Source organism: Pungitius pungitius, chromosome 15 (genome assembly GCF_949316345.1).
Source record: "Pungitius pungitius chromosome 15, fPunPun2.1, whole genome shotgun sequence".
NCBI lineage: Eukaryota > Metazoa > Chordata > Actinopteri > Perciformes > Gasterosteidae > Pungitius > Pungitius pungitius.
In genome coordinates this window covers 9422101-9446623 of record NC_084914.1, presented here as the reverse complement: position 1 = coordinate 9446623, position 24523 = coordinate 9422101, and the positions used below count along the sequence as shown (strand labels likewise).

Genomic DNA, 24523 nt, shown 5'->3' with positions numbered 1-24523 from the left:
CTGAACTTGTAATGCAAAATTGCAGAGTGGTTTGTTCGTCAAACCATTTTTTTTTCATCGCAACATTTCGGCTGAAGGGTATGCATGGTACCAGAAGGCTCGGTGTGAAGGCTAGATCAACAACGCTGTGCGGAAAGATCCCCACGTATTGCATTGTGTCATTCGCCTGGCTCAGCCTGGAGCCAACAACGGGAGATAGAGAAAAATGAACTAGGACGATAAGTATTCCCCGGAAAACAGAAGTTACAGTGTCTTTAGCTTCTGGACTGTGGATATTTTACAGTGAAACAGAATATTTAAGCGGCCTACATTCACAGGAGGAATGTGATTGAGCGATAAAAGGTTTGAAGGAGGGAAGGGCTCAAAGTGAAGCATGATACACAGCTGCAATGAACCGAGGCCCCACACAGCTTCCTTCTTATTTAAAGTTGCACATTGACTGGATGCTGAGATAAGTGATTGAATTTATAGTCCTATCTTATGTAAGTATATTTTGTTTTAAATAAAGAAAAGATGGCTGGACGACAAAGATTTGTTTCTATTTTAGAACATTGTTGCACACCTTATATCTCATCCCACTTAAGATCATTCGTTTATGAAAGCAGATTGTGGAAAGTGGGACTCACCATTCATTGCCATGTTAAACAGACAGACAAACCAGACATAACCGCAGCATGCACGCGGTAACCACATTTTTGATCCTGCTGACAGCTGTGTTTTTATTTAGAAAACTGAGGAAGCTGAAAAAAAGTTGAGTCTTTCACACAGCTGTGCTGTATCACTCCAGAAAATAATCCATAAGAAGGCCAAAGGAGCAGATGTTTGAGTTTTAGTGACCGCGCACGTCTGTGACCTCCCCATTGCAGAGATGAACCGTCACCATTACTCGCTGTATGTCCACAACTGCCGCCTGGTGTTCCTGCTGAGAAGAGATTTCACTCAGGTCGACACGTTCAGACCTGCCGAGTTCCACTGGAAACTGGAGCAGGTGAGAAGTGTGTTTGTGTGAGCTTGTCTCTGTCCTGTTTGGGTGGGAGTGTTGTTTCAGGTAGATTTTTTTTTTACAGTGTGTGAAGGGCTCTATCATCATTTGTTTAGTGAAAGGAGAGCCTCTCCATTCTAATTACCGGAAGCCCTCCATCACTTTCTTCTCGTTGCTGAGGGAGATAATAGGGTAGGAAGACAGTTATTATATGTACACTCACACACACACATGCAGGCATAAACCAAAAGTGGAAAGCTTGTTTGGTTATGGCTAATAGCTCGCATAGCAGCATATCTCTATTATCTGTCATGCTTCTTTAGAGTGGTTGAACTAATTTGCAGTTTGCTGTCCTGCAGAAAGCCTTTTTTTTAAAGAGGGGATGGCACAGCATGCAATTCCTTTTGCTCCTCCCTGAATGTTGCACAGTGCCTTCCCTACTGTAACCATCCTGTAGATATACACAATTGTGTACTGTACATTACCCCTGCATTTTACTTAGGCACACCTGCCACATCTGTTTTTGTCCCCTCCCTTGAAAACATTGCTATGTAGTGTGAGACCAGTTATTGGACAGCTGGAATCTTGCTTAAGGACACTTCAGGATGTTGGACACGCTCATTGAGCCACTGTGACCAGTGGATGATTCTCATCCACTGGTCACAGTGGCTCAATGAGCTGAGATATCAGACTGTAGACCAGTGGTGCTTGAGAGGGAACCTCCTGAAAGTATCTCCAGCTCAGAAAAGAGCTTTGCCAGAGGAGTAGGACATACGTCCACTTGAAACTGAGATTATCACAAAAGGCTTCACACCAAGCTCTTGATTTGTTTCGCTCACTATGCAGATTAAAAAAGATCTGTATTTGTTTCTTTCCCCGAATGTGTGCTCATATCTTTCACCTTGCAATTTTTTGATATTTGTGATTCATCCTTTCTATCATATTAGTTTGTATTCAAGTCTTTGTTTTATTGAAGTTAAACAGTCCTTGATTGCCCGCATGCAAACATTCCCGTGTGTTTTCCCGGCATCAGTGCCGATGTGTACCGTTCTGCCCCGTGGTTGTTTCTTGCTGTTCAAAGGTAGAATGAAAAGTGTTTTTCTTAGTCCAGGGTTCTTCTCTCCTGAGGCCCATGGAGGTGGCTGTGACAAAGAAAAGGGCAGCCAAGTATCTGACTGCTGCCTTTTTTTGGCAAACAAGCAAACAACCTCAAGACTCGGTTCTATTTCAGTCTCGCTTCCCCTTGTTCTCGCTCTCATTCTCCTGGGTATCCCATTTGCTTCTTTTGTTTAGATCTCGCACAGGACCACGGAGGAAGCAAAGAGAATACGGGATGAGTTACTCACCAGTACAAATCACTTGTGCAGAGAGTCTCATTAAATATAAATGGAAAATAGTCTGAAGTACTGGAGGTTAATAAGAGGATGACATCATACGAGCACATTTGGGAAGAGTCAAAGAAATCGAGTGCAGTTTGGTGTAGTCATGCTTTTTTAGGTTAGTGTCTCCCTGCATATTGAAATATGTTGTGCCATTAACAACTATATTTACATTTTTTTTAATATAAAAGCTGACATCAATATCCGCTTTGTGCCCTGGAGCAGCACATGGTTTTTTTACAAGAAGGAGCAGTGAGCATAATGTCTTATAACGTAATGCAAAACAGCAGCAGCCCTCCACAATGTGGCTTTCTATTTGGAGAGTCTGAAAATACTAGAAGGTTATTTAGACCGTTTAACTCAAGTCAAAATGCCAGCACATTTATCTTTTTTAAAACATTCTTTGATTTAAAACTGGTTGAACATGAACTGAACATGGTTATGATTTCTGGACTGTTTTTCAAAGGGTACTTTTAAGAGCTCTCTCAATTCATTATTGGCTTCCACCAAGAAAAGTTTAAACAAACATTGACAATCGTCTAAGGGTTTAACACCAGTAGCTGCATACATGTTATTGGAAGTGGAAATAAAACTGTGATCAAACGTTTGAAAGTAAAGCTTTTTTCTGCCAACGCAGGAAAAAGGACATCTGATATTAACCACGTAGGACTGACCCAGCTCTAGTTCTTGGTATCACTGCAAAATGACAGTCGATGGAACCGAGCCATTTCTTGTGTTATTAGCTGCACCTGTGCTCTGCCTGTTGTGACAAGGGAAATCCTGAGAAATAGCTGAGAAATAGCACTCAATCAGGACTCCCTGCTGATAAACCGACGTTTAACCATCTGCTCCATAAAGGGCGTTGCATCGGGGGATTGGTAGTGACTTCTTTTTTGTTCCACTGTGGGAATTTGTGATTGCACTGTATAGTGGGTATATTTCCCCTCTAAGTATTCAAAGACATTCAAATGATATAACGGTAAATAAAGTGCAGAGTCAAAGTGTGCTTTAGGACGGGTTTACTTTGATTGAAAGGTCGTCCTCACGTGGTAACTCGCGTTCATCGGATGCGGAAAAAACCCACATGCCAACGGCCGTAAACTCAATGACCACGAGACATGATGGTGGCACTTTGTTTCACGTGGGGAACCAACTGCGATCTCCTGTTTTAATGGACACCTCCCTGTCCCATGTGTGACTTTAGAGGTGTCGTCATTTAAGATTACCAGTGTAACATCTGGAATTAAGAACAGTTTTCTGGACGACACCAGCCTGTTAAATTATGCATTGTGTTACTGTGCTAATGTAACCATTTGAGTTTAATACCAATACTTTCTTGTTCATAATCTCCACTAAATGGTTTACTAAGGAAAAGGGTCAAAGCTACTGCAGCCTTGTAGTTAATAATGTGGACAAGCTCGGGGAGTTGAGACTGTTGAAAATGAATGTGTTGGATAGAGAAGGAGAAGACGTAACTGGGGTGTCACAGCTGCTTCTTACTCGTCTTGTTCCTCCAGCACTTAGAAGGGACACTCAATGGCTTCCGCAGCAACTCCATTTAGCGCTATTGATTTTGCAATTCTCCCCCTGAGAGGGGAGGGGTAGACGAGGGATGAAAGGAAGCTGGAGATAAAGAAGGGGAGAGGTGGAGCCTTCCATTTTCCATGCAGATCGAACACACTAAAGGAATGTCGCATCAGACTCAGACCATCACACACGTCTATAAGCACTGGCATATTTTTCAGTGTGTTTGTGAGGCGCACACACACAGGATGCCTATTGTCCTTCCTCTTTTTCAGCCTAATTGAAGGAGGCAAAGGGTGGATCAGGACGATTATTTATTCTCCTTAATGCTTGTAAGCTTATCAGGTCAATCCAGCTGTTCAAAAGGTATTCACTCACAGTCAAAACAGTCCGATACAAATCAGGAGTCCTTCTTTCTAACGTCCTGTAAACCAAAGATGGGAGGAATGGGTCAAACATCCAAACACATAAAACAGGCAAGGGAGAGAATTGTATAAAGAAGAAGCCATTATTCTATGCATTTTATACCTACGGTTCAAGTTTGAACAACCTTACAACTACTAGGATAACCGCATAGTAAAATAAAGAACAAACGTGTTTGTGATATGCCATTGATTTAAAACCTTTAGAAATATGGTTTTATTTACATCACGCCAGGGTGCTGATAGACAAGGAAAAAATAAATCTATGCAAACAGGAGGGTCACATTTGATGAAATGAACTGTTTTCATTTTTCTCCGATCAGAGATTTCAACAACAGTATACAAGGACCAAAGATCACGCATTGTGAATCCTCAATCACACTGCTCGAGACCCCACTATTGATCATTTATGTCAGAGCTTCATTGTTGAGCCTCAACGTTGGAGTTGTTCAAATTCCCGTTCCTTACCTGTCAACACAGCGGCTACGAATGTCTGCCTTATCTGACCGTTTATGCCACGCGGCTGGTTCTCTGTCCGCTGTCGATTAGAAGCCTCCCCTTTGTGTCCCAGGAGATTAATTGGATGGTGTTGGTGGAGTTGTGTGCTTTAATGTAGGTGGTTGTTCCTTCTCTGCCTGTGTTTTTGTAGATACCAGGAGAGATTGAAGTTCCAATTCAAAGAGCGATTCAGTTCTACCTCAAACACAATAGACTGATAGAATAGACTGATGAATTTTTAACTTGAGTTAGTTATTTTTAAATCTGTGTTATTGTTATAATACCTGCAGTAGTGCAGTTATAGCAAGAGTACATCTGTAAAGGTAAAAAAAAATGACATGTTATTGTTGGAGATGTATACTTTGGCAGAGAATAGCTCTTAATTGTGCAAGTCACACAGGCTCAGCATGCACAAAACTTAGGAATAATAATAATAGAAAACAGTGCAAATTAGCAGCGATGAAACCCACATGTCTCACTTTTCTTTGGGGGCAAAATAGAAAAAGACAAAGAGCAACAGAAGATATTGAGTGTTGCCTCCAGCGTATAAATCTTCAGTGTGTGTGTGTGTGTGTGTGTGTGTGTGTGTGTTTTCTCGTTGCTATTTTTCCAAATAACCTCATTTGAGAGCTCAGCTGCACTTTGTCTGCTGTAGGCACTTCCTGCGTTACCCTGATGCTGAGCTGATGCATCTCACTCAATGTATATGTCTTTCCGGTGTGTGTTTGTATGTGAATGAGGTAAGCGCTTAATGCCATTATCTGCTACTTTTAAACCACTCAGCAGAAATGCTGACTGTCGTATATGGAAGTAAATCTGTGCCATCGGGGGTTGAAATAAAAAGTTGATTGAATTTCTAGCACTGAATATTAATGCATTGAAATTATGTACCTGAATGTTTTTCAACATTAAAACACCGCAAAAAAATTCAACCTAAAAAAAAAAAATGTTGAAATATTCGAAATGGAGGCTACAATATTCAACCCAAATAAATTCAACCTTGGCACACCAATATGCGGAGGCTACAATATTCAACCCAAATAAATTCAACCTTGGCACACCAACATCCGGGACACTAAGGAGGAGCAATCGATTCTAGATTCAAGATCAGTAGCGTGCGTCAAGCTAAAGGAGCGAGCACCCAAAACACCTTCGGCTTCGGATTGTATCCATGTCCAATAATAACGGGACTTTAACTCTTCTTCGTGTCATCAGTGTGGTTTGTGTCTGTAAGATTCCGTAATAGACAGCTGACATTTGTACATTAACAGACTGTGTTGGACATGAACTAAGCGGAAGTTAAACGAGAGCGTACAGCCGCTCACAATACGCCTCTTCTTCTAGTTTTGAATTCATTTAATGATGCTGAGATCCTTGGACAAGCTGTTAGGAGTGATTGGCGGAGTTTTGAAAACCAGGAACGCGCTTGAAGAGGCAGATGAGCCGCTGTATCGTAGTGGGGGGGGGGGGGGGGGCAGCGGCTTTAACGGAGCGCGCAGACGCATAAACCCGACAGGACATGCAGGAATAACCGCAGTAGCGTCGGTGGAAGGATCCTTTTTCACAGCGGCACAAGCCGATCTCAGTTGGGTATTAAGCGACATTCAAAGTCCACGTAACGTTAAATGAGTCTTCATGGCCATGGGTAAACTTTATTGAGGATCTGGCACAACACAGCGACCTGCAAGTAGCGCAGAGTCTTACATAAAGGGATGTACGTCTTAATGCGAGGCTTTAGAATTTATCTCAAAGGGATCCTGTATTTGCTCGTAAAGTCTGAAACGAGAACCCATTTTTCAGTGACGGTGTTACGTGCCTACTGGTTTTTGAACTACTGGTTTGGCTACGGGTGCGTGTTTGTTTTCCCCCGGTGTTACGTGCCTACTGGTTTTTGAACCTACTGGTTTGGCTTCGGGTGCGTGTTTGTTTCCCCCCGGCAGGCAGGTGTTGTCTGCCTCCGTCACTTGAGTCGTCACACATTTGCAAACATATTGTTCTGAAAATGTTCAAAAATGCATCCCATATCCATTGCAGCGATTACGATTGTATAAGTGAGCACTACGTCACTGCCACGTATGAAGAAATACATAAAAGAACATTTATTAAAAGTCCGCCACAACCGGGATTCGAACCGTGTCGCGCAAAATAACGTAGTGCCACAGAGCGGCTGTGCTACCCACTCGGCCAACCGAGCTTAATCGATTTCAGTTGATTTGTATAATTTAATAGAGTTGTATATCGTCAGTGGCAAGCAAACGTTTTGGTTTAGGGTGAACATTATATGTTCTTTTATGTATTTCTTCATACGTTGCCACACTGATGGCATGAAGAAGAGTTAAAGTCCCGTTATTATTGGACATGGATACAATCCGAAGCCGAAGGTGTTTTGGGTGCTCGCTCCTTCAGCTTGACGCACGCTACTGATCTTGAATCTAGAATCGATTGCTCTACCTTAGTGTCCCGGATGTTGGTGTGCCAAGGTTGAATTTATTTGGGTTGAATATTGTAGCCTCCGCATATTGGTGTGCCAAGGTTGAATTTTTTGCGGTTGAATATTGTAGCCTCCATTTCGAATATTTCAACATTTTTTTTTTTTAGGTTGAATTTTTTTGCGGTGTTTTAATGTTGAAAAACATTCAGGTACATAATTTCAATGCATAAATATTCAGTGCTAGAAATTCAATCAACTTTTTATTTCAACCCCCGATGGCACAGATTTACTTCCATAGTCGTAAGCACTGCGTCAGTACACTAATGTATCAACAGCTTGTTTCTTCCATATCAGTTTTATCTTTTTTCTGTCCTTCCATCATCTCGACCTCTTTAACCGTCCGTCTCACTGCTTGTCCATTTCCTTCCTTCTCCAAGTCCTTCATTTGCTTTGGGCAAAGAGAGCTTTTAATGTTGACTTTTCTCTAAACGCATGATGTAATCTAAAATCACTGAACCATTAGAATGTTTTAACCATTACCTTGTTGTGATTGTTTTGGGTGAGCCTGAAACCCCGGCTCAATCTCGCACTGTTTTCATCCTTAGCAACCCCTCCCCTCCACACTAAATCAAAATCTAGAGCTGAAAGCATCAGCGGTTCTACAGCTCAGTCGCCGGTTACAATACTTACATGTGTCTACGGTCCGCTAACTAGGATTGGTGTATTGGCTGCAACAAATCCCGGTGGGCATGTGGACCATTACACAGGCTCTCTGTCCCTGTCTGGCTCCTCTTCTTTTTAATACCTTGAAACGAAATTGAATCATTCATATATGTTTGGAGTAGTGAATATGATTTTTTTCTGCAGTGTAACAAACACAACTATAACTTCTGAGAATTCATTTTCAATTCAGACAAACAGGCACAAAGATTTTGAAAAATCTGTGGGAAAACGCATATGAAAGCAGACTTAGAAGTGGCAGAATGTCAGGTAATCTTATGCGTCGTCTAACTCTCTGTAGAGGTTTTTCAATTGTGTCACTGACAAGAATGTTGGTTATACACTTGAACGTTGTTGCAATCGGATTAACAGCAAAGCTGATGAAGTCTTTGCCCCACTGTGACACAAAGGTCCAGAGGCATGCACATACATCAGTTCATGCACCATAGACATCACGCATAGAAAAGGGCACATTCTTTTCACAAAGCGCTGTCGTTGCAGAGGAGTGGAAACGTCAATTCTGTATCAAACGGCCTCCATGCAGCTGCACAAAAAGCAGTCTGTTAAAACTATGTTTAACCGAGGGATTTCAGTGTAGTTCTACTATGTTTCTCCAAGCATTTTGAGAAAGATATATGGGCGCAAATGGGGACCCCAAATTGCGCACCAAAACAGGGCGTATTCATCTTTACTTTTCCCTTTTTTGACTGCTTGACACTGAAGGAAATTGGTAGCAGAACAAGGGCTGCACAGGGCTAGTATGTCGTAAGTCGGGACGTAAGAGAGGCGCGTGCAAAAATGGAACAAAATAGAATCCTAACTCAAAGTTTAACTATATTTTCTATGTTCATTTTATTTTCATCAAGTACTTCTCTCCAATGACGTTATTTCTCACAACCGAGAAAAAGCAGCTTTCCCTCCCATGTACATACAACATGTTAGCAAACCCTTTTTTCATTTTTTCTTTTTTACCGGTTTTCTTTTTTTCCCCACTATCTGTGTCATTCCCCACCACCACGCTGACGGATAATAATAGATATGCATCAATAATGCAGTGCTAAAACAGTGGCAGAGCAGAGGCAAGCAATGTGAATAGGAGCTACAGAAATGAAAAGGAAGAGAGGTGCAAGTTAGGAGAGAATGTGGGGAAAAAAAGAGAATAAGAAAACAGTTCAGAAAAAGATATGGAACCGGATGGATGAAAAGTGGAGGAAAGTTGTGCCTATGGACAAAGCTCCCAATTTCCTCAAATTAAATGCTAAACAGAAAATAATATGTTTGGAAAGGACAAAAAAACTGTACAAAGAACCAATCCTTACAATCATTATCACATATCACGGGGTAAATCACATCGGAAAACCATTGTACATGGTTTGTCTAAAGAAGGCTCCTCCCTCCCCAAACCTCCCCACTGTATGAAAATAAACTTGACCCTGTTAAAGGACTTCTCTGCAGCCTGCAGAGTGTCCTCATTATTCTGTTCATGTCAGCAGATTCAAAATGCCCCAAATGCTCTCTGATATAAGGGGTTGTGTTTGTCTTTTCTCTGCAGCAATATGCACAATAAGCCAATCTAGTTTATTACCTGAATCCTTTAACCTCCGGTCAATACAAAATAACATCTGGGAATCTGCTCTCTGTTTAGTTGTTCTAACACGGAGAGGGCAACTCCTAATAGTTTGTCAGAGATCCTTTGGATAATAACCTAAATTTAGCCTCCAGATTGTATTTTTGACACTTTTCTCTTAACATCTCCTTGCTTTTGTGCAGATGTAAATGCACCAGAGCAGATTTCCGCGAGATATATGAGCTTATCTCTGGTGTTTTATTCTCAGTGATAAAACACTGCCATTGCATGGTAATATACTCGACAAAGGCAATCTGGCTCCGGTTGGGGGGGATGAAAGGGTTGCAGTAATATAGAAATTCGAAGTGTCTGGATACCAATTCCGTAGTATTATAACTGAGGCTTAGATCACTCTCCAAATGAAGTATGTCTCAGAAGAAAATGTGTATCTTCAGTTGGGGTTTTGAGATGATTAAAAAAATCTCTTCTGCCCATCACTTTCCTAATGCACTGCAGACAAGGCATTGTCATAGCAGGAATAGCTTTAGTGAAACAAATGATATTAATTATAATTCCGATCCATTAAGTGTCCAAGCAGGCCAGAGAACCGTCTTCGTCTGCGTTCGAATGCACTCGTGTGCATCGTGTTTAATCTTTGCTTTTCCTCGTGCGGCGAGACAAAATGTCGGCTGCAAAATAAAAATCTTAAAAGGTGCAGCAAAACCAATTAATTAAGTTCCCTTTGGGTAATTAATGATCCAACACCCCGCATGTGAGTTTTCACTCGTTCCGGCTGACGTTGATAGTGTGCGAACTTATGCTGGGGACTCGGGTTGTGTCACCAAGCAGTGTGCGCTAAAGAGAAAATGAATTCTTTAACAGATGCCACTTTCAACGTGTCAAAGTAAGAAAAACACAGGTGCTAACGATACCTGTGAGTTGTTTCAACATCAGTGTGTGGTAACACACACTTGTGTTTTTCCTACGCAAGCCGAGCCACAAAGGGGGGGAAAGGTGTTTGTCACATGTTGATTAAATAGAGTCAGAGTTTGGTTTCTGGATGTTTCATTACATGATTTATATACCCTAAATATCAGCAATTTATTATATTAAACACCTTATATCCAACACATAGAAAAGTACTTTGAACCCTTTCAGTCTTAAAATTATCTATTTAGGACACGTCATGGAAGTCTCTATTCTTTGTTTAAATTCAGCGCTTCTGTTTCCTTTGGTATGGGACCACCACCATTTTAATTTGATCAAATGTCTGAAAAAGGGTTTTAAAACTAAGTTTACAATGTATTTACATTAGCAGGGACATGGCCTCAATGCCTTTCTGCTGCCGCGGCTCTTCTTTTGTTCTCTCTCACTTTATCTTTCTGACTTTCTGTGTGTGTGCGTGTGGAGGTATGGGGGGGACTTCTCTGGTGATTGCATTCATCCTCGCCAGGCCTGCTCAGGGACCAGCTCATTACGGCGTTTGGGCATTCATTGTCTTGACTCTCGTTACGCCGTTGCAGAGGAGAACGGCTCTCATGCTCCCACTCGTTAATGTGCCTTCAGACAAGCAGCGTGAATACAAACACACCTCAGCAGCCCAGAGAGTGCTGCTGATCTGCTAATGATGTGTTTGCACGTGTCTGTTTGTGAGCATCTGTATGTGCGCAAGTATGATTTCTCAGGTTTGGTGGGATATAGACCAAGATACAAGATCGGCAATATAAACAAATATTGGATAATATTTATAAAAAGGAGTGCTATCACATACAATAAGTGCACGTAAATGTGTACACTACAAGCTATTTAGTAAAGATAATGTGTTCTCGCCAACAATATTTTATTACCTACTAATTAGTATTACGGCTAAGTAATGTTGTTTGTCCCTTTATGGGATAGTAATGCATTGAAATCTGATTTACATTCATAGCACACAGAGGATGGATCCTACTGTCTTCTCTAATCACCCTGGATTTCTGGTTAAGATATAAGTGTCAAATATGAAGTACCAGGAAATATAATACACATATTTCAGGGGCACCTCAGGATGAATCATTTTGTTGATCCAATGATTTCTCATCAGGCACCATCATCATGTTGAAATTGTAATGACCATCAGCCTCGGCATTCATTTATGTTAAATGCGTATTGGCTGATTCTGGAATTTATTATATTTGGTCAAATTGACTGATGAGCAAACTGTTCTGTTGCTTTACTTGAATTCATGCCGTCTATTATTTGGACAAAAACACCATGAAATGTTTTTTATTTAAAGAAAGCGATGCATCTGTAAATAAGTTAGTTATTCACTGTTAGTATTTAGTTTACTTCCTTTCAATTGAGGCGCCTGATCCTGTTAATTTGCAACATTCAAATAATAATCACTTTAGAGGTATCTGCAAATAGTTTATATCCTGAGTTCAATATTCTTTTTTATCCTGTTTTAATGTTTCCATTTTGTTTGTGTAATTCTTGAAATGGTGTCATCTGATTTGCCGACTTCCCTTACTCACCTTGATCGAACATGCCAGAGGCTGTTTACCTCATTGAGATGAAGATGGGAGCAGAGAGTTGGTTTGTGGGTGTGAGTCATTTACCATTTTGATCATTGACCAATCTGATTGATTTTAATTTTAGAGATCATTCCTATAATTTGCATGCAGGTCCACCGAAACAGTGGTTATAAAATAGCAGCCGCACAAAAGCAGCAGGACATTGAAAGGATAAAATCTGTATTGGTTTTCACATGAATTCGTATCAGATTTTTAAACATCTGGCAGCATCATTGTAGCTCCAAAGAGAAGCTCTACTACGGAAGTTGAGAGACTCCCAAGTTCAAAAAGAAAAAGCTGCTTCTTGTAATTCTACTTTTTCAGTGTCTTTCTCAGCGTCCTGCCTGAGTTTATAATTTATTTTAAGCTGTCCCTCTTGAAGTTGATCCAACATTGTAGCAATAAATTGTAATTTACACAATGATTTCATATTCCACCAGTTTTGCTGAGCACCAAAGAATTGCGGCAGCAGACAGATAAAAATGGTTATGAATTGTGCGGTTCGGATCTACCAGTGGGCATGTAAGAAAGCAAAGTACAGTAACTAAGCATATGGATCTGCTGAGATATGTGATACTATGTGGTGGGAGGGGTGGGTATTCATATGTGGACTTTCTGCCCCATCAAAAATAGTGAATGACTCAATTTTAAATTGAACCACCGTTGCGATGTGTGCGTGCGCCTGTTTGTGTGTGTGCGCATGTGTGTCTGCGCGTGTTCTGTGTGCGTAGGTGTTTGTGGCCACTGAGCCCGCAGTGTGAAATTTAATCTAAATGAAAATCTATCTATCCTTTCCTACAGTTTCTTTCTGTGCATCTCAATATTGCAGCTATTCTCTTCTCCAGTGAAAAGATTCTTGGCTGTTGGTTCAAATGGATCCTTCACAGCAGACTAATTACAGAAAACAGATGCCAAAATGACTTTAAAAAGGAACTACACTTGCAGTATGAGTGGTTTGCATTGCAATAATCTGCATTAGTTAGCTCTCTGGCACTCAAGTTGTATGGCCTCATGCAAAGTTTGTTTGTGTCATTCATCCTAAGAGCCGGTCAAGAAGGTGAAATTAAAGGAATTTTTATCCCACTATTCACAAGCATTTCCTAATATGTATCTTTGCAGCACTGTCAAGCAAGTTACACCTTGTGCTTTACGGCAAATGCTACATTGTTTTAATATTGAGCTCTGTTATTATCACTTTATTTAGTATAACTATTTTCTGACATTTTATTGATAAATCGTATTCTGCAGGTTGATTAATAAGTTAGCAAAGTAGTTGACATGTTGTGGGGGAGTTCTTGGTGGGCTGAGAGGCAGGTCGGGAGTGGGAGAACACAATGGGTTCCTCAAGTCCTCCACATTTTTACAGAATGTTTGAGGCGGCTAATGCCTGGCACTCGGGTCCTCCAGAGCCGTGTTTGTCTATCATTGCATTGCCTTTAATAAACAGCTCATTAGTCAAAACCCTCATTAGAAATGCGGTAACAGCGTACGGTTCAGCGGGAATGGAAAGGAATTTGTTGCTATTTCATTTGAGGTAAAAGCCGCAGAGCGTTCAAGGATGTGCCTTCGGGTTTCGGCTGCATGTTTGGAGTAAACATCATCATCTTCATAACAGCATCCATATAAACATAATCCGCCACGGAAAAATGCTCCTAACCTAAATAACACCCCAGGAAAAGAGATGTAGTTGCCCGGAGTAATTTATTTTGAAGGCTGTGCTATTTTTGTGTGAGTGCAAACCAGGAATATTTACTTTTTCGAATGCATGAATTGAACACATAGCAAGAAGTGCTGCGGCTTAATAACATCATGACATATCTCTCCTTTACAGATCTGTGACAAGGAATGGCACTATTATGTCATCAATGCAGAATTTCCTGCAGTGACGCTATTTGTGGACGGGGTGACCTATGAACCCTACCTGGTGACCGATGACTGGCCCATCCACACCGCAAAGATTGATACGCAGTTGACTGTGGGAGCCTGCTGGCAAGGTCAGTGTGTGTGTGTGCGTGCTTGCTTGCATGCGTGTGCGTGTGTGTTGCTTTCGGGAATTAAAGTACCTTTAGAGTGACACAGACATTAGTCCAAAGATGAAATCAGGAACACAACTTTTAAACTGTGATTGTTGTTTTAAAGTCAATTATTTACAAAATACTAAAATAAAACTTTAATTTTTTTTTATTATTATTTATTTTGAAAACCCTCAATTTTTTTCTCAAACTGAGAAGACATCTGGTGATTAATACACAGGTATAATTTAATTGGATGTATTTTCTTTTTAATATGCAAAGTGGAAACTGAAAAAGATGGAAACTTACAGTGTGACAAACATAGAGAATTGCTATTAACAAAATGAAGGCAGAGAGAGAGAGAGAGAGAGAGAGAGAGAGAGAGAGAGAGAGAGAGAGAGAGAGAGAGAGAGAGAGAGAGAGAGAGAGAGAGAGAGAGAGAGAGAGAGAGAGAGAGAGAGAGAGAGAGAGAGAGAGAGAGAGAGAGAGAGAGAGAGAGAGAGAGAGAGAGAGAGAGAGAGAGAGAGAGAGAGAGAGAGAGAGAGAGAGAGAGAGAGAGAGAGAGACGGGGGAAGCAGGAGACTTTCTGTTAAAATAATTAAAGAGATTAAGATTCATGCCCCGGGGCTGCGAGTATTTTCTCTTTGAAATGGAGAGTCACGAGCAGAGTGGGTATCAGACAGGAAATTCTGCGTGTCTGTTTCGGTGGCAGCGAAAGAGAGCGAGCGGTGATCACATTGCAATGAATAACAGCTACCCGGCTGCCTTGTTTATGACTGCAATGATTATACAAAAGTACTTTACCGGAGGGCGAAATGAGACTGTGCCGAGGCGTTCTGCAGCCTGCCTAAATCACGCACACAATGCTTACCAGCATCATCACAAGCCACAATCCTGATGACATTTTAGTTGCCATTTAGACTTCTGTTCATCCTCTGCTTGATTGCGGTTTTCTTTTTGTCGTTGTCACTTTCTTCGTTGCTACATGCAGGCCCCTCTTTCTGCCTCTTTCCACGAATCTCTGATTGTGAGAGAAAGCCCCGAAGGAAGGATTAGCGTGAGTGAATGGAAGACAACTTTGCCAGCTATTACATCCCAATGAAGCCGCTTTAAGCTTCACTAAGCCGCAACTGATAACTTTGCAGGCCATTAGCGAGCAAGATTGCCTTTCAGAGTGTCTCATTTATCCGTCCCCTCTTCCCAACAATCAACAACATAATGATGAGACGTGGTATATGAAAGGCATTCAGGCCATGTTTTCACTACCCCTGAAGCTAGAGAGAAGACGTGTGTTTCCATACAGGAGCTGGATGGGGAATGTGTGTTTGGCGTCTCAAATCATTTGCAACAGGAAAGTGGGTATCAAAGCAGCGCTGACAGCACAGTGAACAATATAGTTAACTAACAAGGAGCAGAGTAGGCATCCCGAGTCTGGGGTAGTTTAATGTTGCTAAATTAAGGCTACCTTTTACACTTTTAGTTTTACTGAAATGATGAAATTCAGAAAGGCAAAATATATACTGAAAAAATTCAATTAAAATTGATCTCCAATTTAAATGTATTGGATTAATATTATTTTGTGCCAGAAAAACAATAATACTGTTGCAAGATCTTTTCTTTTAATTGAATATTTCAATAGCCAAAAATAGAGTATACAATTTAAATTTAAAAAAAGGATTTTATATCTGCGAAAATAACATGAGAATGTCAAAATGGGTGGTGTGTGAAAAAAAAAATATATTATTTTGGGATTACTTCATGTGCTTTTCAGCACATAATAAGATATCTTTTACCCTGCGGAGGCTTGGTTTAAACGCTTCTGAAACCAAAAGCTTGACTCCGACCTTACCGGTAAAAAAAAAAAGGCTCATGTTTACTGAAAGTTGAAAACAGGACACAGTCAGAACCAGACGGACAGGAAGGATGAAGCAAATGAATCCAATAGTAGATCAGGCTTGATAGCGTGAGTCCCAAGGGGCATTTGGAGAAAACTGCTGGAAGGCAGAAGCCAGAAGCCGAGCGTGCGATTTGGCGGGTAATTAATGGACGGGTGCCAGTATGTGCTACTCGGCTGATGGAGAAGTTGGAACAGATGGGTGCAGGAGGGAATGGGAGGAACGCAGGGGTTACTGCAGGTCAGGTGAAAGCTGTAGAATCCGAAAGGAAAGTTAATACATGGCCAAGGAAAATGTGAGACTAGGAATCGGCTGACATTTTGCATCTATCCAACCGACCTTTTTTACCCCTCGTGTCCTTTGCCCCTTTCTATTTCTTTAACCTCTCATATCACATCTGTCCTCTTTTCCTACTTGTGGTTTTAGGTGGGGAAGTTGGCGCCCCGAGGTTCACCCAGTATTTCCACGGCAGCCTGTCAGGTCTGACAATCCGACCGGGCCGCATTGAAACCCAGAAGGTTATTTCCTGTTTGCAGGCCTGCAAAGAAGGCCTCGATATCAACTCCCTTGAAAGCCTCGCCAAGGATATCAAGGTGTGTGATAACACATAAACGCACACTTCTCTTTGTAGTTCTATCCCTGCAAGGACACTTATTGACAAAATAAGAAGTGAGGACTGGCCATAATGTCTTCACGTTACAGAAATGTCTCTAACATGTATGGTGTATTTTCTCATCAAGCAAAGACACATATTAAGTAATATGAGCTACAACATGAACACAAGTGTATCAACTGGTAGATTGTTTTGAGTAAAAATAGTATTTGTGTGTCCAGTTCCATTTTAACCCCGCCCAGTCTTTGCTGGTGGTGGAAGGAGAAGATCTGGACAGCATCAACACTGCCATGTCAAAGGTCTCGTACATCAACTCTCGCCAGTTTCCCACGGCGGGCCTCCGACGGCTTCACGTCACCACCACCGTACAGTAAGGGCGCTCACGCCAGCTCCACCTTCACTTGGTTTCATGTATTTGCTGTGGGAGCTTCCCAGTGACAGAGCGCAGGTCGAACTACTCTCTTTGCCGTTTACCATCTGAACGTTTGTCCATGATCTCTTTGGGATCTTTAGATTCATAACTTCCACGTGCAGACTGCCCAACTAGCAACCGCCACTAGTAGTTCCATCTAAATGGATTAAACCTACAGCCAAAGGCTACAGAGCAAAATGGTATTGATTTATATCATTGACACTGTGTTTACAACTTACCCAGTGGAAGCCACAGAAACCCCCTTTCACCTTATCAATATCATTGAGTAGCTGCCATTGGTTTAAGTGATTTTGGACACATTTGTTGTGAAAACCTATTAATCACATTTTTCAGGTATTGTGTCTGAGGAAGCTATCCGGTTGTTGAACAAAGTGTGATGTGTGAAATGAGGCTTGTAATACCGAAGACAAGTGGTTCAACTTGTCTTCAGTATTACAAGCTTGGAACAACCAGAGAAGGTTCGGTCACATGTGTCTGTCTTTGTCTTTAAGCCACAGAATGCAGTGAGATGGCAAAGGATGTATAACTAGTGCATAAACTATTGAACCAAGAAACAAACTAGCTGGCTTTTGAGGGCATTGAGCCTTTGGATAAACGGGAACATCTTGTGAGGATTAACTTGTTGTTTCTTTTGTTATTTTTAATCTTTTCCATTCTTTCTTTCTTTTATTACCAGTCATGACAACGTGTGATTCCATCGCAAGACACTCTTGTTTGCGGTCTTTTTTTCCTCTGTGTCTTTTTGTGATTCCATGTCTGAATTTAATTTGATTTGATATGACTTTGTCCCCTCCGGCGGCTGGTGATAGTCGTCGGCCTATTTGCCCAACATTTGAACAAAGGCCGTTATCTTGAGAAGTGCTGGGCACATTGTTATTAAATGAAATTACAGTTTGGTCCTCATGACAACGCTTCATAAAAATGGCTGTCTTCTTGTTAATATTTGCAATGAACATACAAATGATTAATGCTTATCTTTTTGGTGACCCTAAGAGAACCTGCCGCTCGTAATACTTAGCTGACCACTGGATTTTTCCGGGGTTTTTTGTGTGTGTGAGTGTGTGTGTGCGTGTGTCCTCATTCTTAAAGTATTTGTTCATCCTAACACAACTTGTATACCCATGTGTTCAGCTATGTGCTACACACTGCTATATAGGAGCGCTCGTTCATGTGTCTGCTCCCGTCTCCACACCCAACACCAAACGCAGACGAGTCAGATCAGCTTAGATGTGCGCTGGTCGATAAAGTGGGGCGAGCTGGAGGAGCAGCAATACATGCTGTGTAACTCTGAACAACACTTCAGAGCCCCCCCCCCCCGAGATAAAGACAGATCCGCCTTCACATTCTGCAGATATGTTGAATCTGCCGTCTGTGGGGGGGGGGGAACCACAGCATGTAGTCCCATTACTCGTTGTTGTTATTTGCTTTTAATTCCTCCTGGAGGAGGTTGTGACACAAAAATGCCACAAATACATAGGAGCAGTGGAGGAGTAACACTGGGGCCACCTCGCACTGTAACGCCTCTCTTCTGATGTGTGTGCGTGTCTCAGGTGTTTCGGCGAGGACACCTGTCTCTCCATCCCAGAAATCAAGTCGGTGGTCATGGTCCTGCCGCCCAGTGAACCCAGAATCACCATCGCAGGATCTAATCGCCTCGTCAGACCTGCCAATGACCTGCGGGGCCCTCTGGGTGTGGTCCTCTTCAAAGAGCTTCACATCACCAGCACAGTGATGAAGGGAGACAGCTTTGGTGGATGTGAGTGGAGAAGATCTCTCTATTTTTAAGATGCTTGCATTGCGCACTGGCCACGTACGCCACATTTCTGTTAAGGGTGAAGAAAATGTGTTCTTTGTACACTGGATATACTGAGTGTACTGTCTCATTTTCAGTAATTTTGTGTGAATGCATACAGCCCACAGACAAGGTGTGACGGAGGTGATGCATAACCTGGACTACTGCGATGTGCTGGTAATCGGGGAAGAGCTGAATCCTGAGAGAGAGAGCTTGGAGATTCATCACAATGCCTTGTTGGGAAAACACCTGGATGCCACCAACTCCACCTCTGGAATATCAATATACGGTAGGGATACCACTCAGGTAGGATGTGTGGCTCCAATGATCTGTGCTCGAAGACCTCATGAAATGCACCACATCCCCCCCCTCCCCCTTTGAAGAATATCTCTATAAATGGTTGCCCTTTATTCAGCAACAAGATGAACGCCGGCTGTCTCTGAAATCTCTTGTAATAACATATTACACGAACTGACACTCAGTGCTGCATGACATATTCTAGGCCCCAGTACAACACATTTTGTCCCTGTGTTACAAGGGGTGGACTGCATGGCCCACTATGAGCAGGCGCTGAGGCAGGTGCGCTACAGGAACTGGCGACCAGCCGCGCTGAGCGAGAGAAAGTTCAGACTCACCTGCTCTGAGCTCAACGGACGCTACACCAGCAATGGGTTCAATCTGGAGGTCGGTTTGATGTCTCCCATGTTTCAATTTTTTGAATTTTCTTTTGACTCTCCTATTGTCTCTGTGTTCTTCACTGTTTAGCAACTCCCTGTGCTTTGTCATTTACCTTTCTCACGCCTCTTTCCTTGCTTTGGATCCTTCTTGTGCTCAGTCAGTTCCTTTCATACCACGGGGAATAATAGCCGTCTCTCCTCTGTACTGTAGGTTGGTGTTCTTCATCACTCGGCCCCTGTGGAACATGTCAATCATATGGCTGCCCAACCTCAGTACATGAGACCTGTGCACCGCCCGCTCATGATACACACGCTCAACTCACACATGTCAGGTAGGCCGCAAAATGTCATTGAAATGTCATCTGTGGAGGAGATTTAGGGTTAATAAATTACTATTTCTTACAACTGTTGTACAACAAAAAAATACTGGCGAAGCCCCCAGATAAATGAATTAGATCTCCAAATATACACAGTTTGGAATTTATTGGATCAGATACCACAAAAAAAAATATTTTAGATGCTACACTGGTTGTCTCCTTTTAGGCACTAAGGTCACAAATACATAGCAACATGTAAACATCTATGTACTAGCACACCCTGACTTGCACTTCGCTCTCTACTTTAACCAAAATATACATCAAACCTCCGTTACAAGCCTGAGTCATGGCTGGGAAGCCCAGAGGGCTAAAACAGTCATCACAAATTTAAGGAACATAAAGTTGGGGGGAGATGAGAGGAAGCGGAGCAATGGCAGAGCGCAGAAAGAAACGGCAGCAACATCAAGCAAAGATGAAAAATAACAGTCATACATGTAAACTTCTATAGACCTTCCGATTTGTTGGCCTTCATTCCCCGTTTCAGATGAAATATGATGATTAAACTGGAGCTCGCTCTCTGGTGGAGCATTGCAGCCATCAATGTGTCCATTGTATAAACTGTGTCTTTATATATACCGTCTCTGTTCTCTTTCAGCAGCACCTCCAGTAGCCACCGTCGTCATAGTGGTCTGCATTGCCGCCCTGGTGGTGATTGTGGTCATTGGCGTGTACAGGATCCACGCCACTCATCAGGAAGGGTCCAGAGAAGATGAGGAGGACGTTAAAGACACAGAGGAAGACTGGGACAACTCTGCTCTCAACATCACTGTCAACCCCATGGAGGTTGGACTGCTTATTTTCAGTGTTTTACTTCTTCAGAATACTAATTTAAAGACTAGGAGACAACTTAAATTACAAATAGCTGTATTACATCTGATGATTTACTAAATCCCGCTTTGTTTTCTAGAACGTTGGGGGAGCTCAGGTGCATGATGATGATGAGGAGGTAAAAGAAGACCTCGAGGAGGAGGAGGAGGAGGAGGAGGAGGAAGAAGAAGAGGATGAGGAGCAGGTGGGAGGAGTGACCAGTGATACAGATGATGCAGATGAAGAGGGCGCAGAGCAAGAGAGAGAAGACGTGAGTGAGAGAAAGCAGAAGAAAAAAATAGATTGGGACAGAACCTCCAAAACTTACTGAGCGGACATATAGACAGAAACCTGCACACACAGACATTCTTTACATATACGTCTTTCTCTCTCTGTTTCTATCTATCAACCACTCACACACACACACACACACACACACACCGAAAAAACAAACAAATCAGAAATCTCTGATCAAAATATTTACAATCTGTTGCTGTAAAAAACACTTTGAATCTTCCCTGGTTTTTGTTTTTAATGACACGTCTCCCTCTGCTGGATGAAGTCAGACCGACAGAAACAGTCCCACAGTGGTGGAAGACATTGTCTGCATGAGTATGTTGTTACTCACATGGCAGTCAGTGAGGTTAAATATAGGATGAATATCAAACTAGAACAGGTTTCTGATTATATGTTCACATTTAAGCGATGAAATTATTATTTAGGTTTCAAACAGATTGTCTGCAAGATGGTGAGTTATTCATAAATATATTTATTTGTTAATGTATCCATTAACTTTAAAAATTATTTTGGCCTTTATAGTAGGTATAACATAGCCGTATTGTCACTCAGTGTAAATATCCTCTGTTGTAATATTTAACTCAAATCTCTCCCTTTGTGTGATCAGTGCTGAGTTCTGTGGCCTCGACACTAAAGAGAAACAAAATAAAACCGTAACCTTATTTCCAAATAATAATATAATCTAACCTTTAGTTTCTATAAAGGATCTGCTCCATCAGCAAATCAGCTCATGAAAAAAGTAGTAACATTGTTATTGTCAATTGTAGTAAAACTAAAACATTTGGTTTGTTTACATCTGCCTGTGTACCAAATCTATTAATACTGTGGCCTATTGTAGCTTCTACTGTCCAGGCTTAGACCAGTTCTTTCTTTTTTCATTATACACAGATGTTATGGTATGCTACTGATGTTATGTCTTTCTGTGTTGTTAATTCAATAGTAAAAGGATCCCTCTATGCAATTATGGGCCCAGTATAAAGGACCAGTACACAGAAACAGGGGTACTCAATTTAGATTTCCGCTCATGTATTGCTAAGGACAAAATTGGAACATTGTTAGAGTTGATCCATATCAGTAATATTCAATATCTTAATTAAGACTCGTTTGCAATAGATTCTGGGCAAATGTGTGTAACAATTCAAACAACTTACTGAAAACTCTCTTATGACTAAATGACCGTTTATATAAAACTGTCATGAGTTGTACTAATCTAGGAGCAAAACACCATAACCATGTACAATATCGTCATGAAACCAGGATAAAAGTAAGACACGTCCAAACTCAAATATCCCAGATTCTGTCATTGAGGTCGGATTCTCAGACTTGATGGAAAGTGAAGTGCTCCTTTTACAAGGTGACCAGTCAGGTGTTTATATGATGGAGTGCCCCTTTATTGTTATAACAGATTATAACACGGGTAGATTAAATCACTCTGCACTCAAAGTAACCGGTTAGATTTTGCCCGACCATTAGTTGACAGCTCAGTGGCGATCACTGGAATAAAACTGATCGTTTTGAGGCAATGCGAGCTTTCGCAACCGGACAATTAAGGTGGACGTCATGAGCGAGCCTCTCGTACCTTATTGCTTTATTAAATGACATCGCTCCGACAAAGTTTGATTCTGACGAGTTTGTCTACAATCTAATGATGATCTCTTCTGGCCTGTTGATGGCTACTAGATCCGTCTCCCTCTGAAACTGATACGTCTCCTGTACCCCCCCCCCCCCCCCCCCCCGCCTCTATGTTGGCCTTTAGGAACCTGTGATTGTGATGTCATCATTGTAAAACAATTTCTTTGTTTTGCTCGTCCCCCTTCGTCATACTGTGCTTCTTGAATATCAAAGTGAAAAAGATTGTTTTACATAAAAAAACAAACCCTGTAAAAATGTTTAAGACAGTTATTTTATATGTATCTTTTTCTTTTTGTAAACTAAATGGTTGGGATTTCTCTCTCTTTAGTGGTCATCCCGCTGCTTTCTGTATATTGACCAATAAAGACTTGTTTTAGACTCTTCACAGCACTTATTTGAATGAAGCACACGTGTGCGTGTGGGTGTGTACACGTGTGTGTGTGTGTGTGTGTTAGAAAGCTGCCTGAATTCATACCGTCATACGTTTCTGGCACACAAAATAGGATTTGGCCTCAATTCATTCCCTTTTATTAGAGTTGGAAAAAAACACGACTGTCAACTATTCCTTCAAAACATCAGAAACATCAAAACATGGTGATTGTTGAGTGTCAACATACAAACATTCCCATAACTAGAAGCTAAGAATAGAAATTGTAGGTGAAAAACTGAAAATGAGTAGCACAAAAGGACACAAAGGTTCGACTTACCTTCAATGTGTTCATCAATGCGATCGACGGGCTGCTGTTCAAGAAAGGAGCGTAAACAAGAGAATAGTGCATCCAAAAACCTCATAGTGTTGTGAGTCAGAAAAGGCATAGTTTAGTCTTTGAATGAAAGTCACAGTATAGACTTGAATAAAGAACTTGAATAAAAAGCCATTCAAATCATGAAAAATAGTCTAGTAGTTTAGTAACTTACAGTCTTTGTATTTTATGTCAAAACTTCAACAGCATTAAAGGAAAAGACACTGGAAAACAGGATTCATTTAAAAGTATATTGTCATCTAGCCAAATAGCAGAATTAAAGGACAATGGACAAAAACTAAAACATTAAGGGATAATAAATGTAAACATGCAATTGATCATATATGAAAACATCTACTTTCCCCATCAAATCTGGCTGTGAGTTTAGATTAAAAAAGATATCCTTCAATGTAGTAAAGTTGTGAGAACAAACGGCATATTATTATTATCTTTGAATGCTATATGATTTCTTTGTTAATTTGCTGAGAATATACTGCTTAATACTTCTCATTTTAAGTGAAGTGTATCTTAAATGCCTGGCCATCATCTAGTTGCAGATGAAGTGTTGCTGCTTTGCTTTGGCTTCCCGCTGGCAACAGACTTACGACGCAGCAGGTCCCCAGGATCATGAAATGCATTCAATTAGTAGTTAAATGCCGTTTGTATCTAATGAGCGCTGAATGATCCATAACACAGTGCTGGAAAAAGCAACAGTTTGCCTTGGACTGGCAATTCTGGTTTGCAAAAAGCAAAAAACGTTTTTTTCACTCAAACAGATTCATTCTCATTTGACTTCTCCTTTGAATTCAGTTAAACACTTACTGGACTAAATTAAAGAGCCGTCTGCAGGTTGGCCATTTAAAACCTAGATGCAGAGTTTTCTGAAAAGAAAATCTATTTTGAAAAAAAAGAAGAAGAAATTACCTCAAATACGCAAATGCATGAACTGTGCTCCAACATGAAATCCATTCAAAGTAATTCAAGGGCCCTCCGTGTTGCACTATATTTTAAATATACTTGACTCCTGCTTTTGGGGATAGTCTTCTACAACAGATCTGTGAAAAATCTGTTGCAAATTATATAATGGATGCTTCTTTGAGCTTTTATTTTAGCACCAGATGTTTCGCCTGTGCCTTCTGTTGCTGTAGAATTCACAACTTTGCGTACTGC

At 41.2% G+C, this 24523-nt stretch overlaps 1 protein-coding gene across 2 annotated transcripts in view; it reads left to right on the top strand.

Moving 5' to 3' along the window:
• Positions 1–22993, top strand: part of clstn2a (calsyntenin 2a) — a 96064-nt gene extending 73071 nt beyond the window's left edge. Inside the window, exons 9-18 of one of the 2 annotated variants that reach the window (XM_037458760.2) lie at positions 867–988; positions 13907–14069; positions 16409–16575; positions 16817–16965; positions 18579–18784; positions 18942–19109; positions 19359–19504; positions 19709–19829; positions 20473–20657; positions 20782–22993. In XM_037458760.2, the coding sequence (XP_037314657.2) occupies positions 867–988; positions 13907–14069; positions 16409–16575; positions 16817–16965; positions 18579–18784; positions 18942–19109; positions 19359–19504; positions 19709–19829; positions 20473–20657; positions 20782–21012 (1658 nt within the window). In that variant the 3' untranslated portion in view covers positions 21013–22993. Of the gene's footprint in view, positions 1–866; positions 989–13906; positions 14070–16408; positions 16576–16816; positions 16966–18578; positions 18785–18941; positions 19110–19358; positions 19505–19708; positions 19830–20469; positions 20658–20781 lie in introns of both variants that reach the window. The other variant, XM_037458759.2, reaches the window with a different exon arrangement.
• Positions 22994–24523: the final 1530 nt, after the last annotated feature.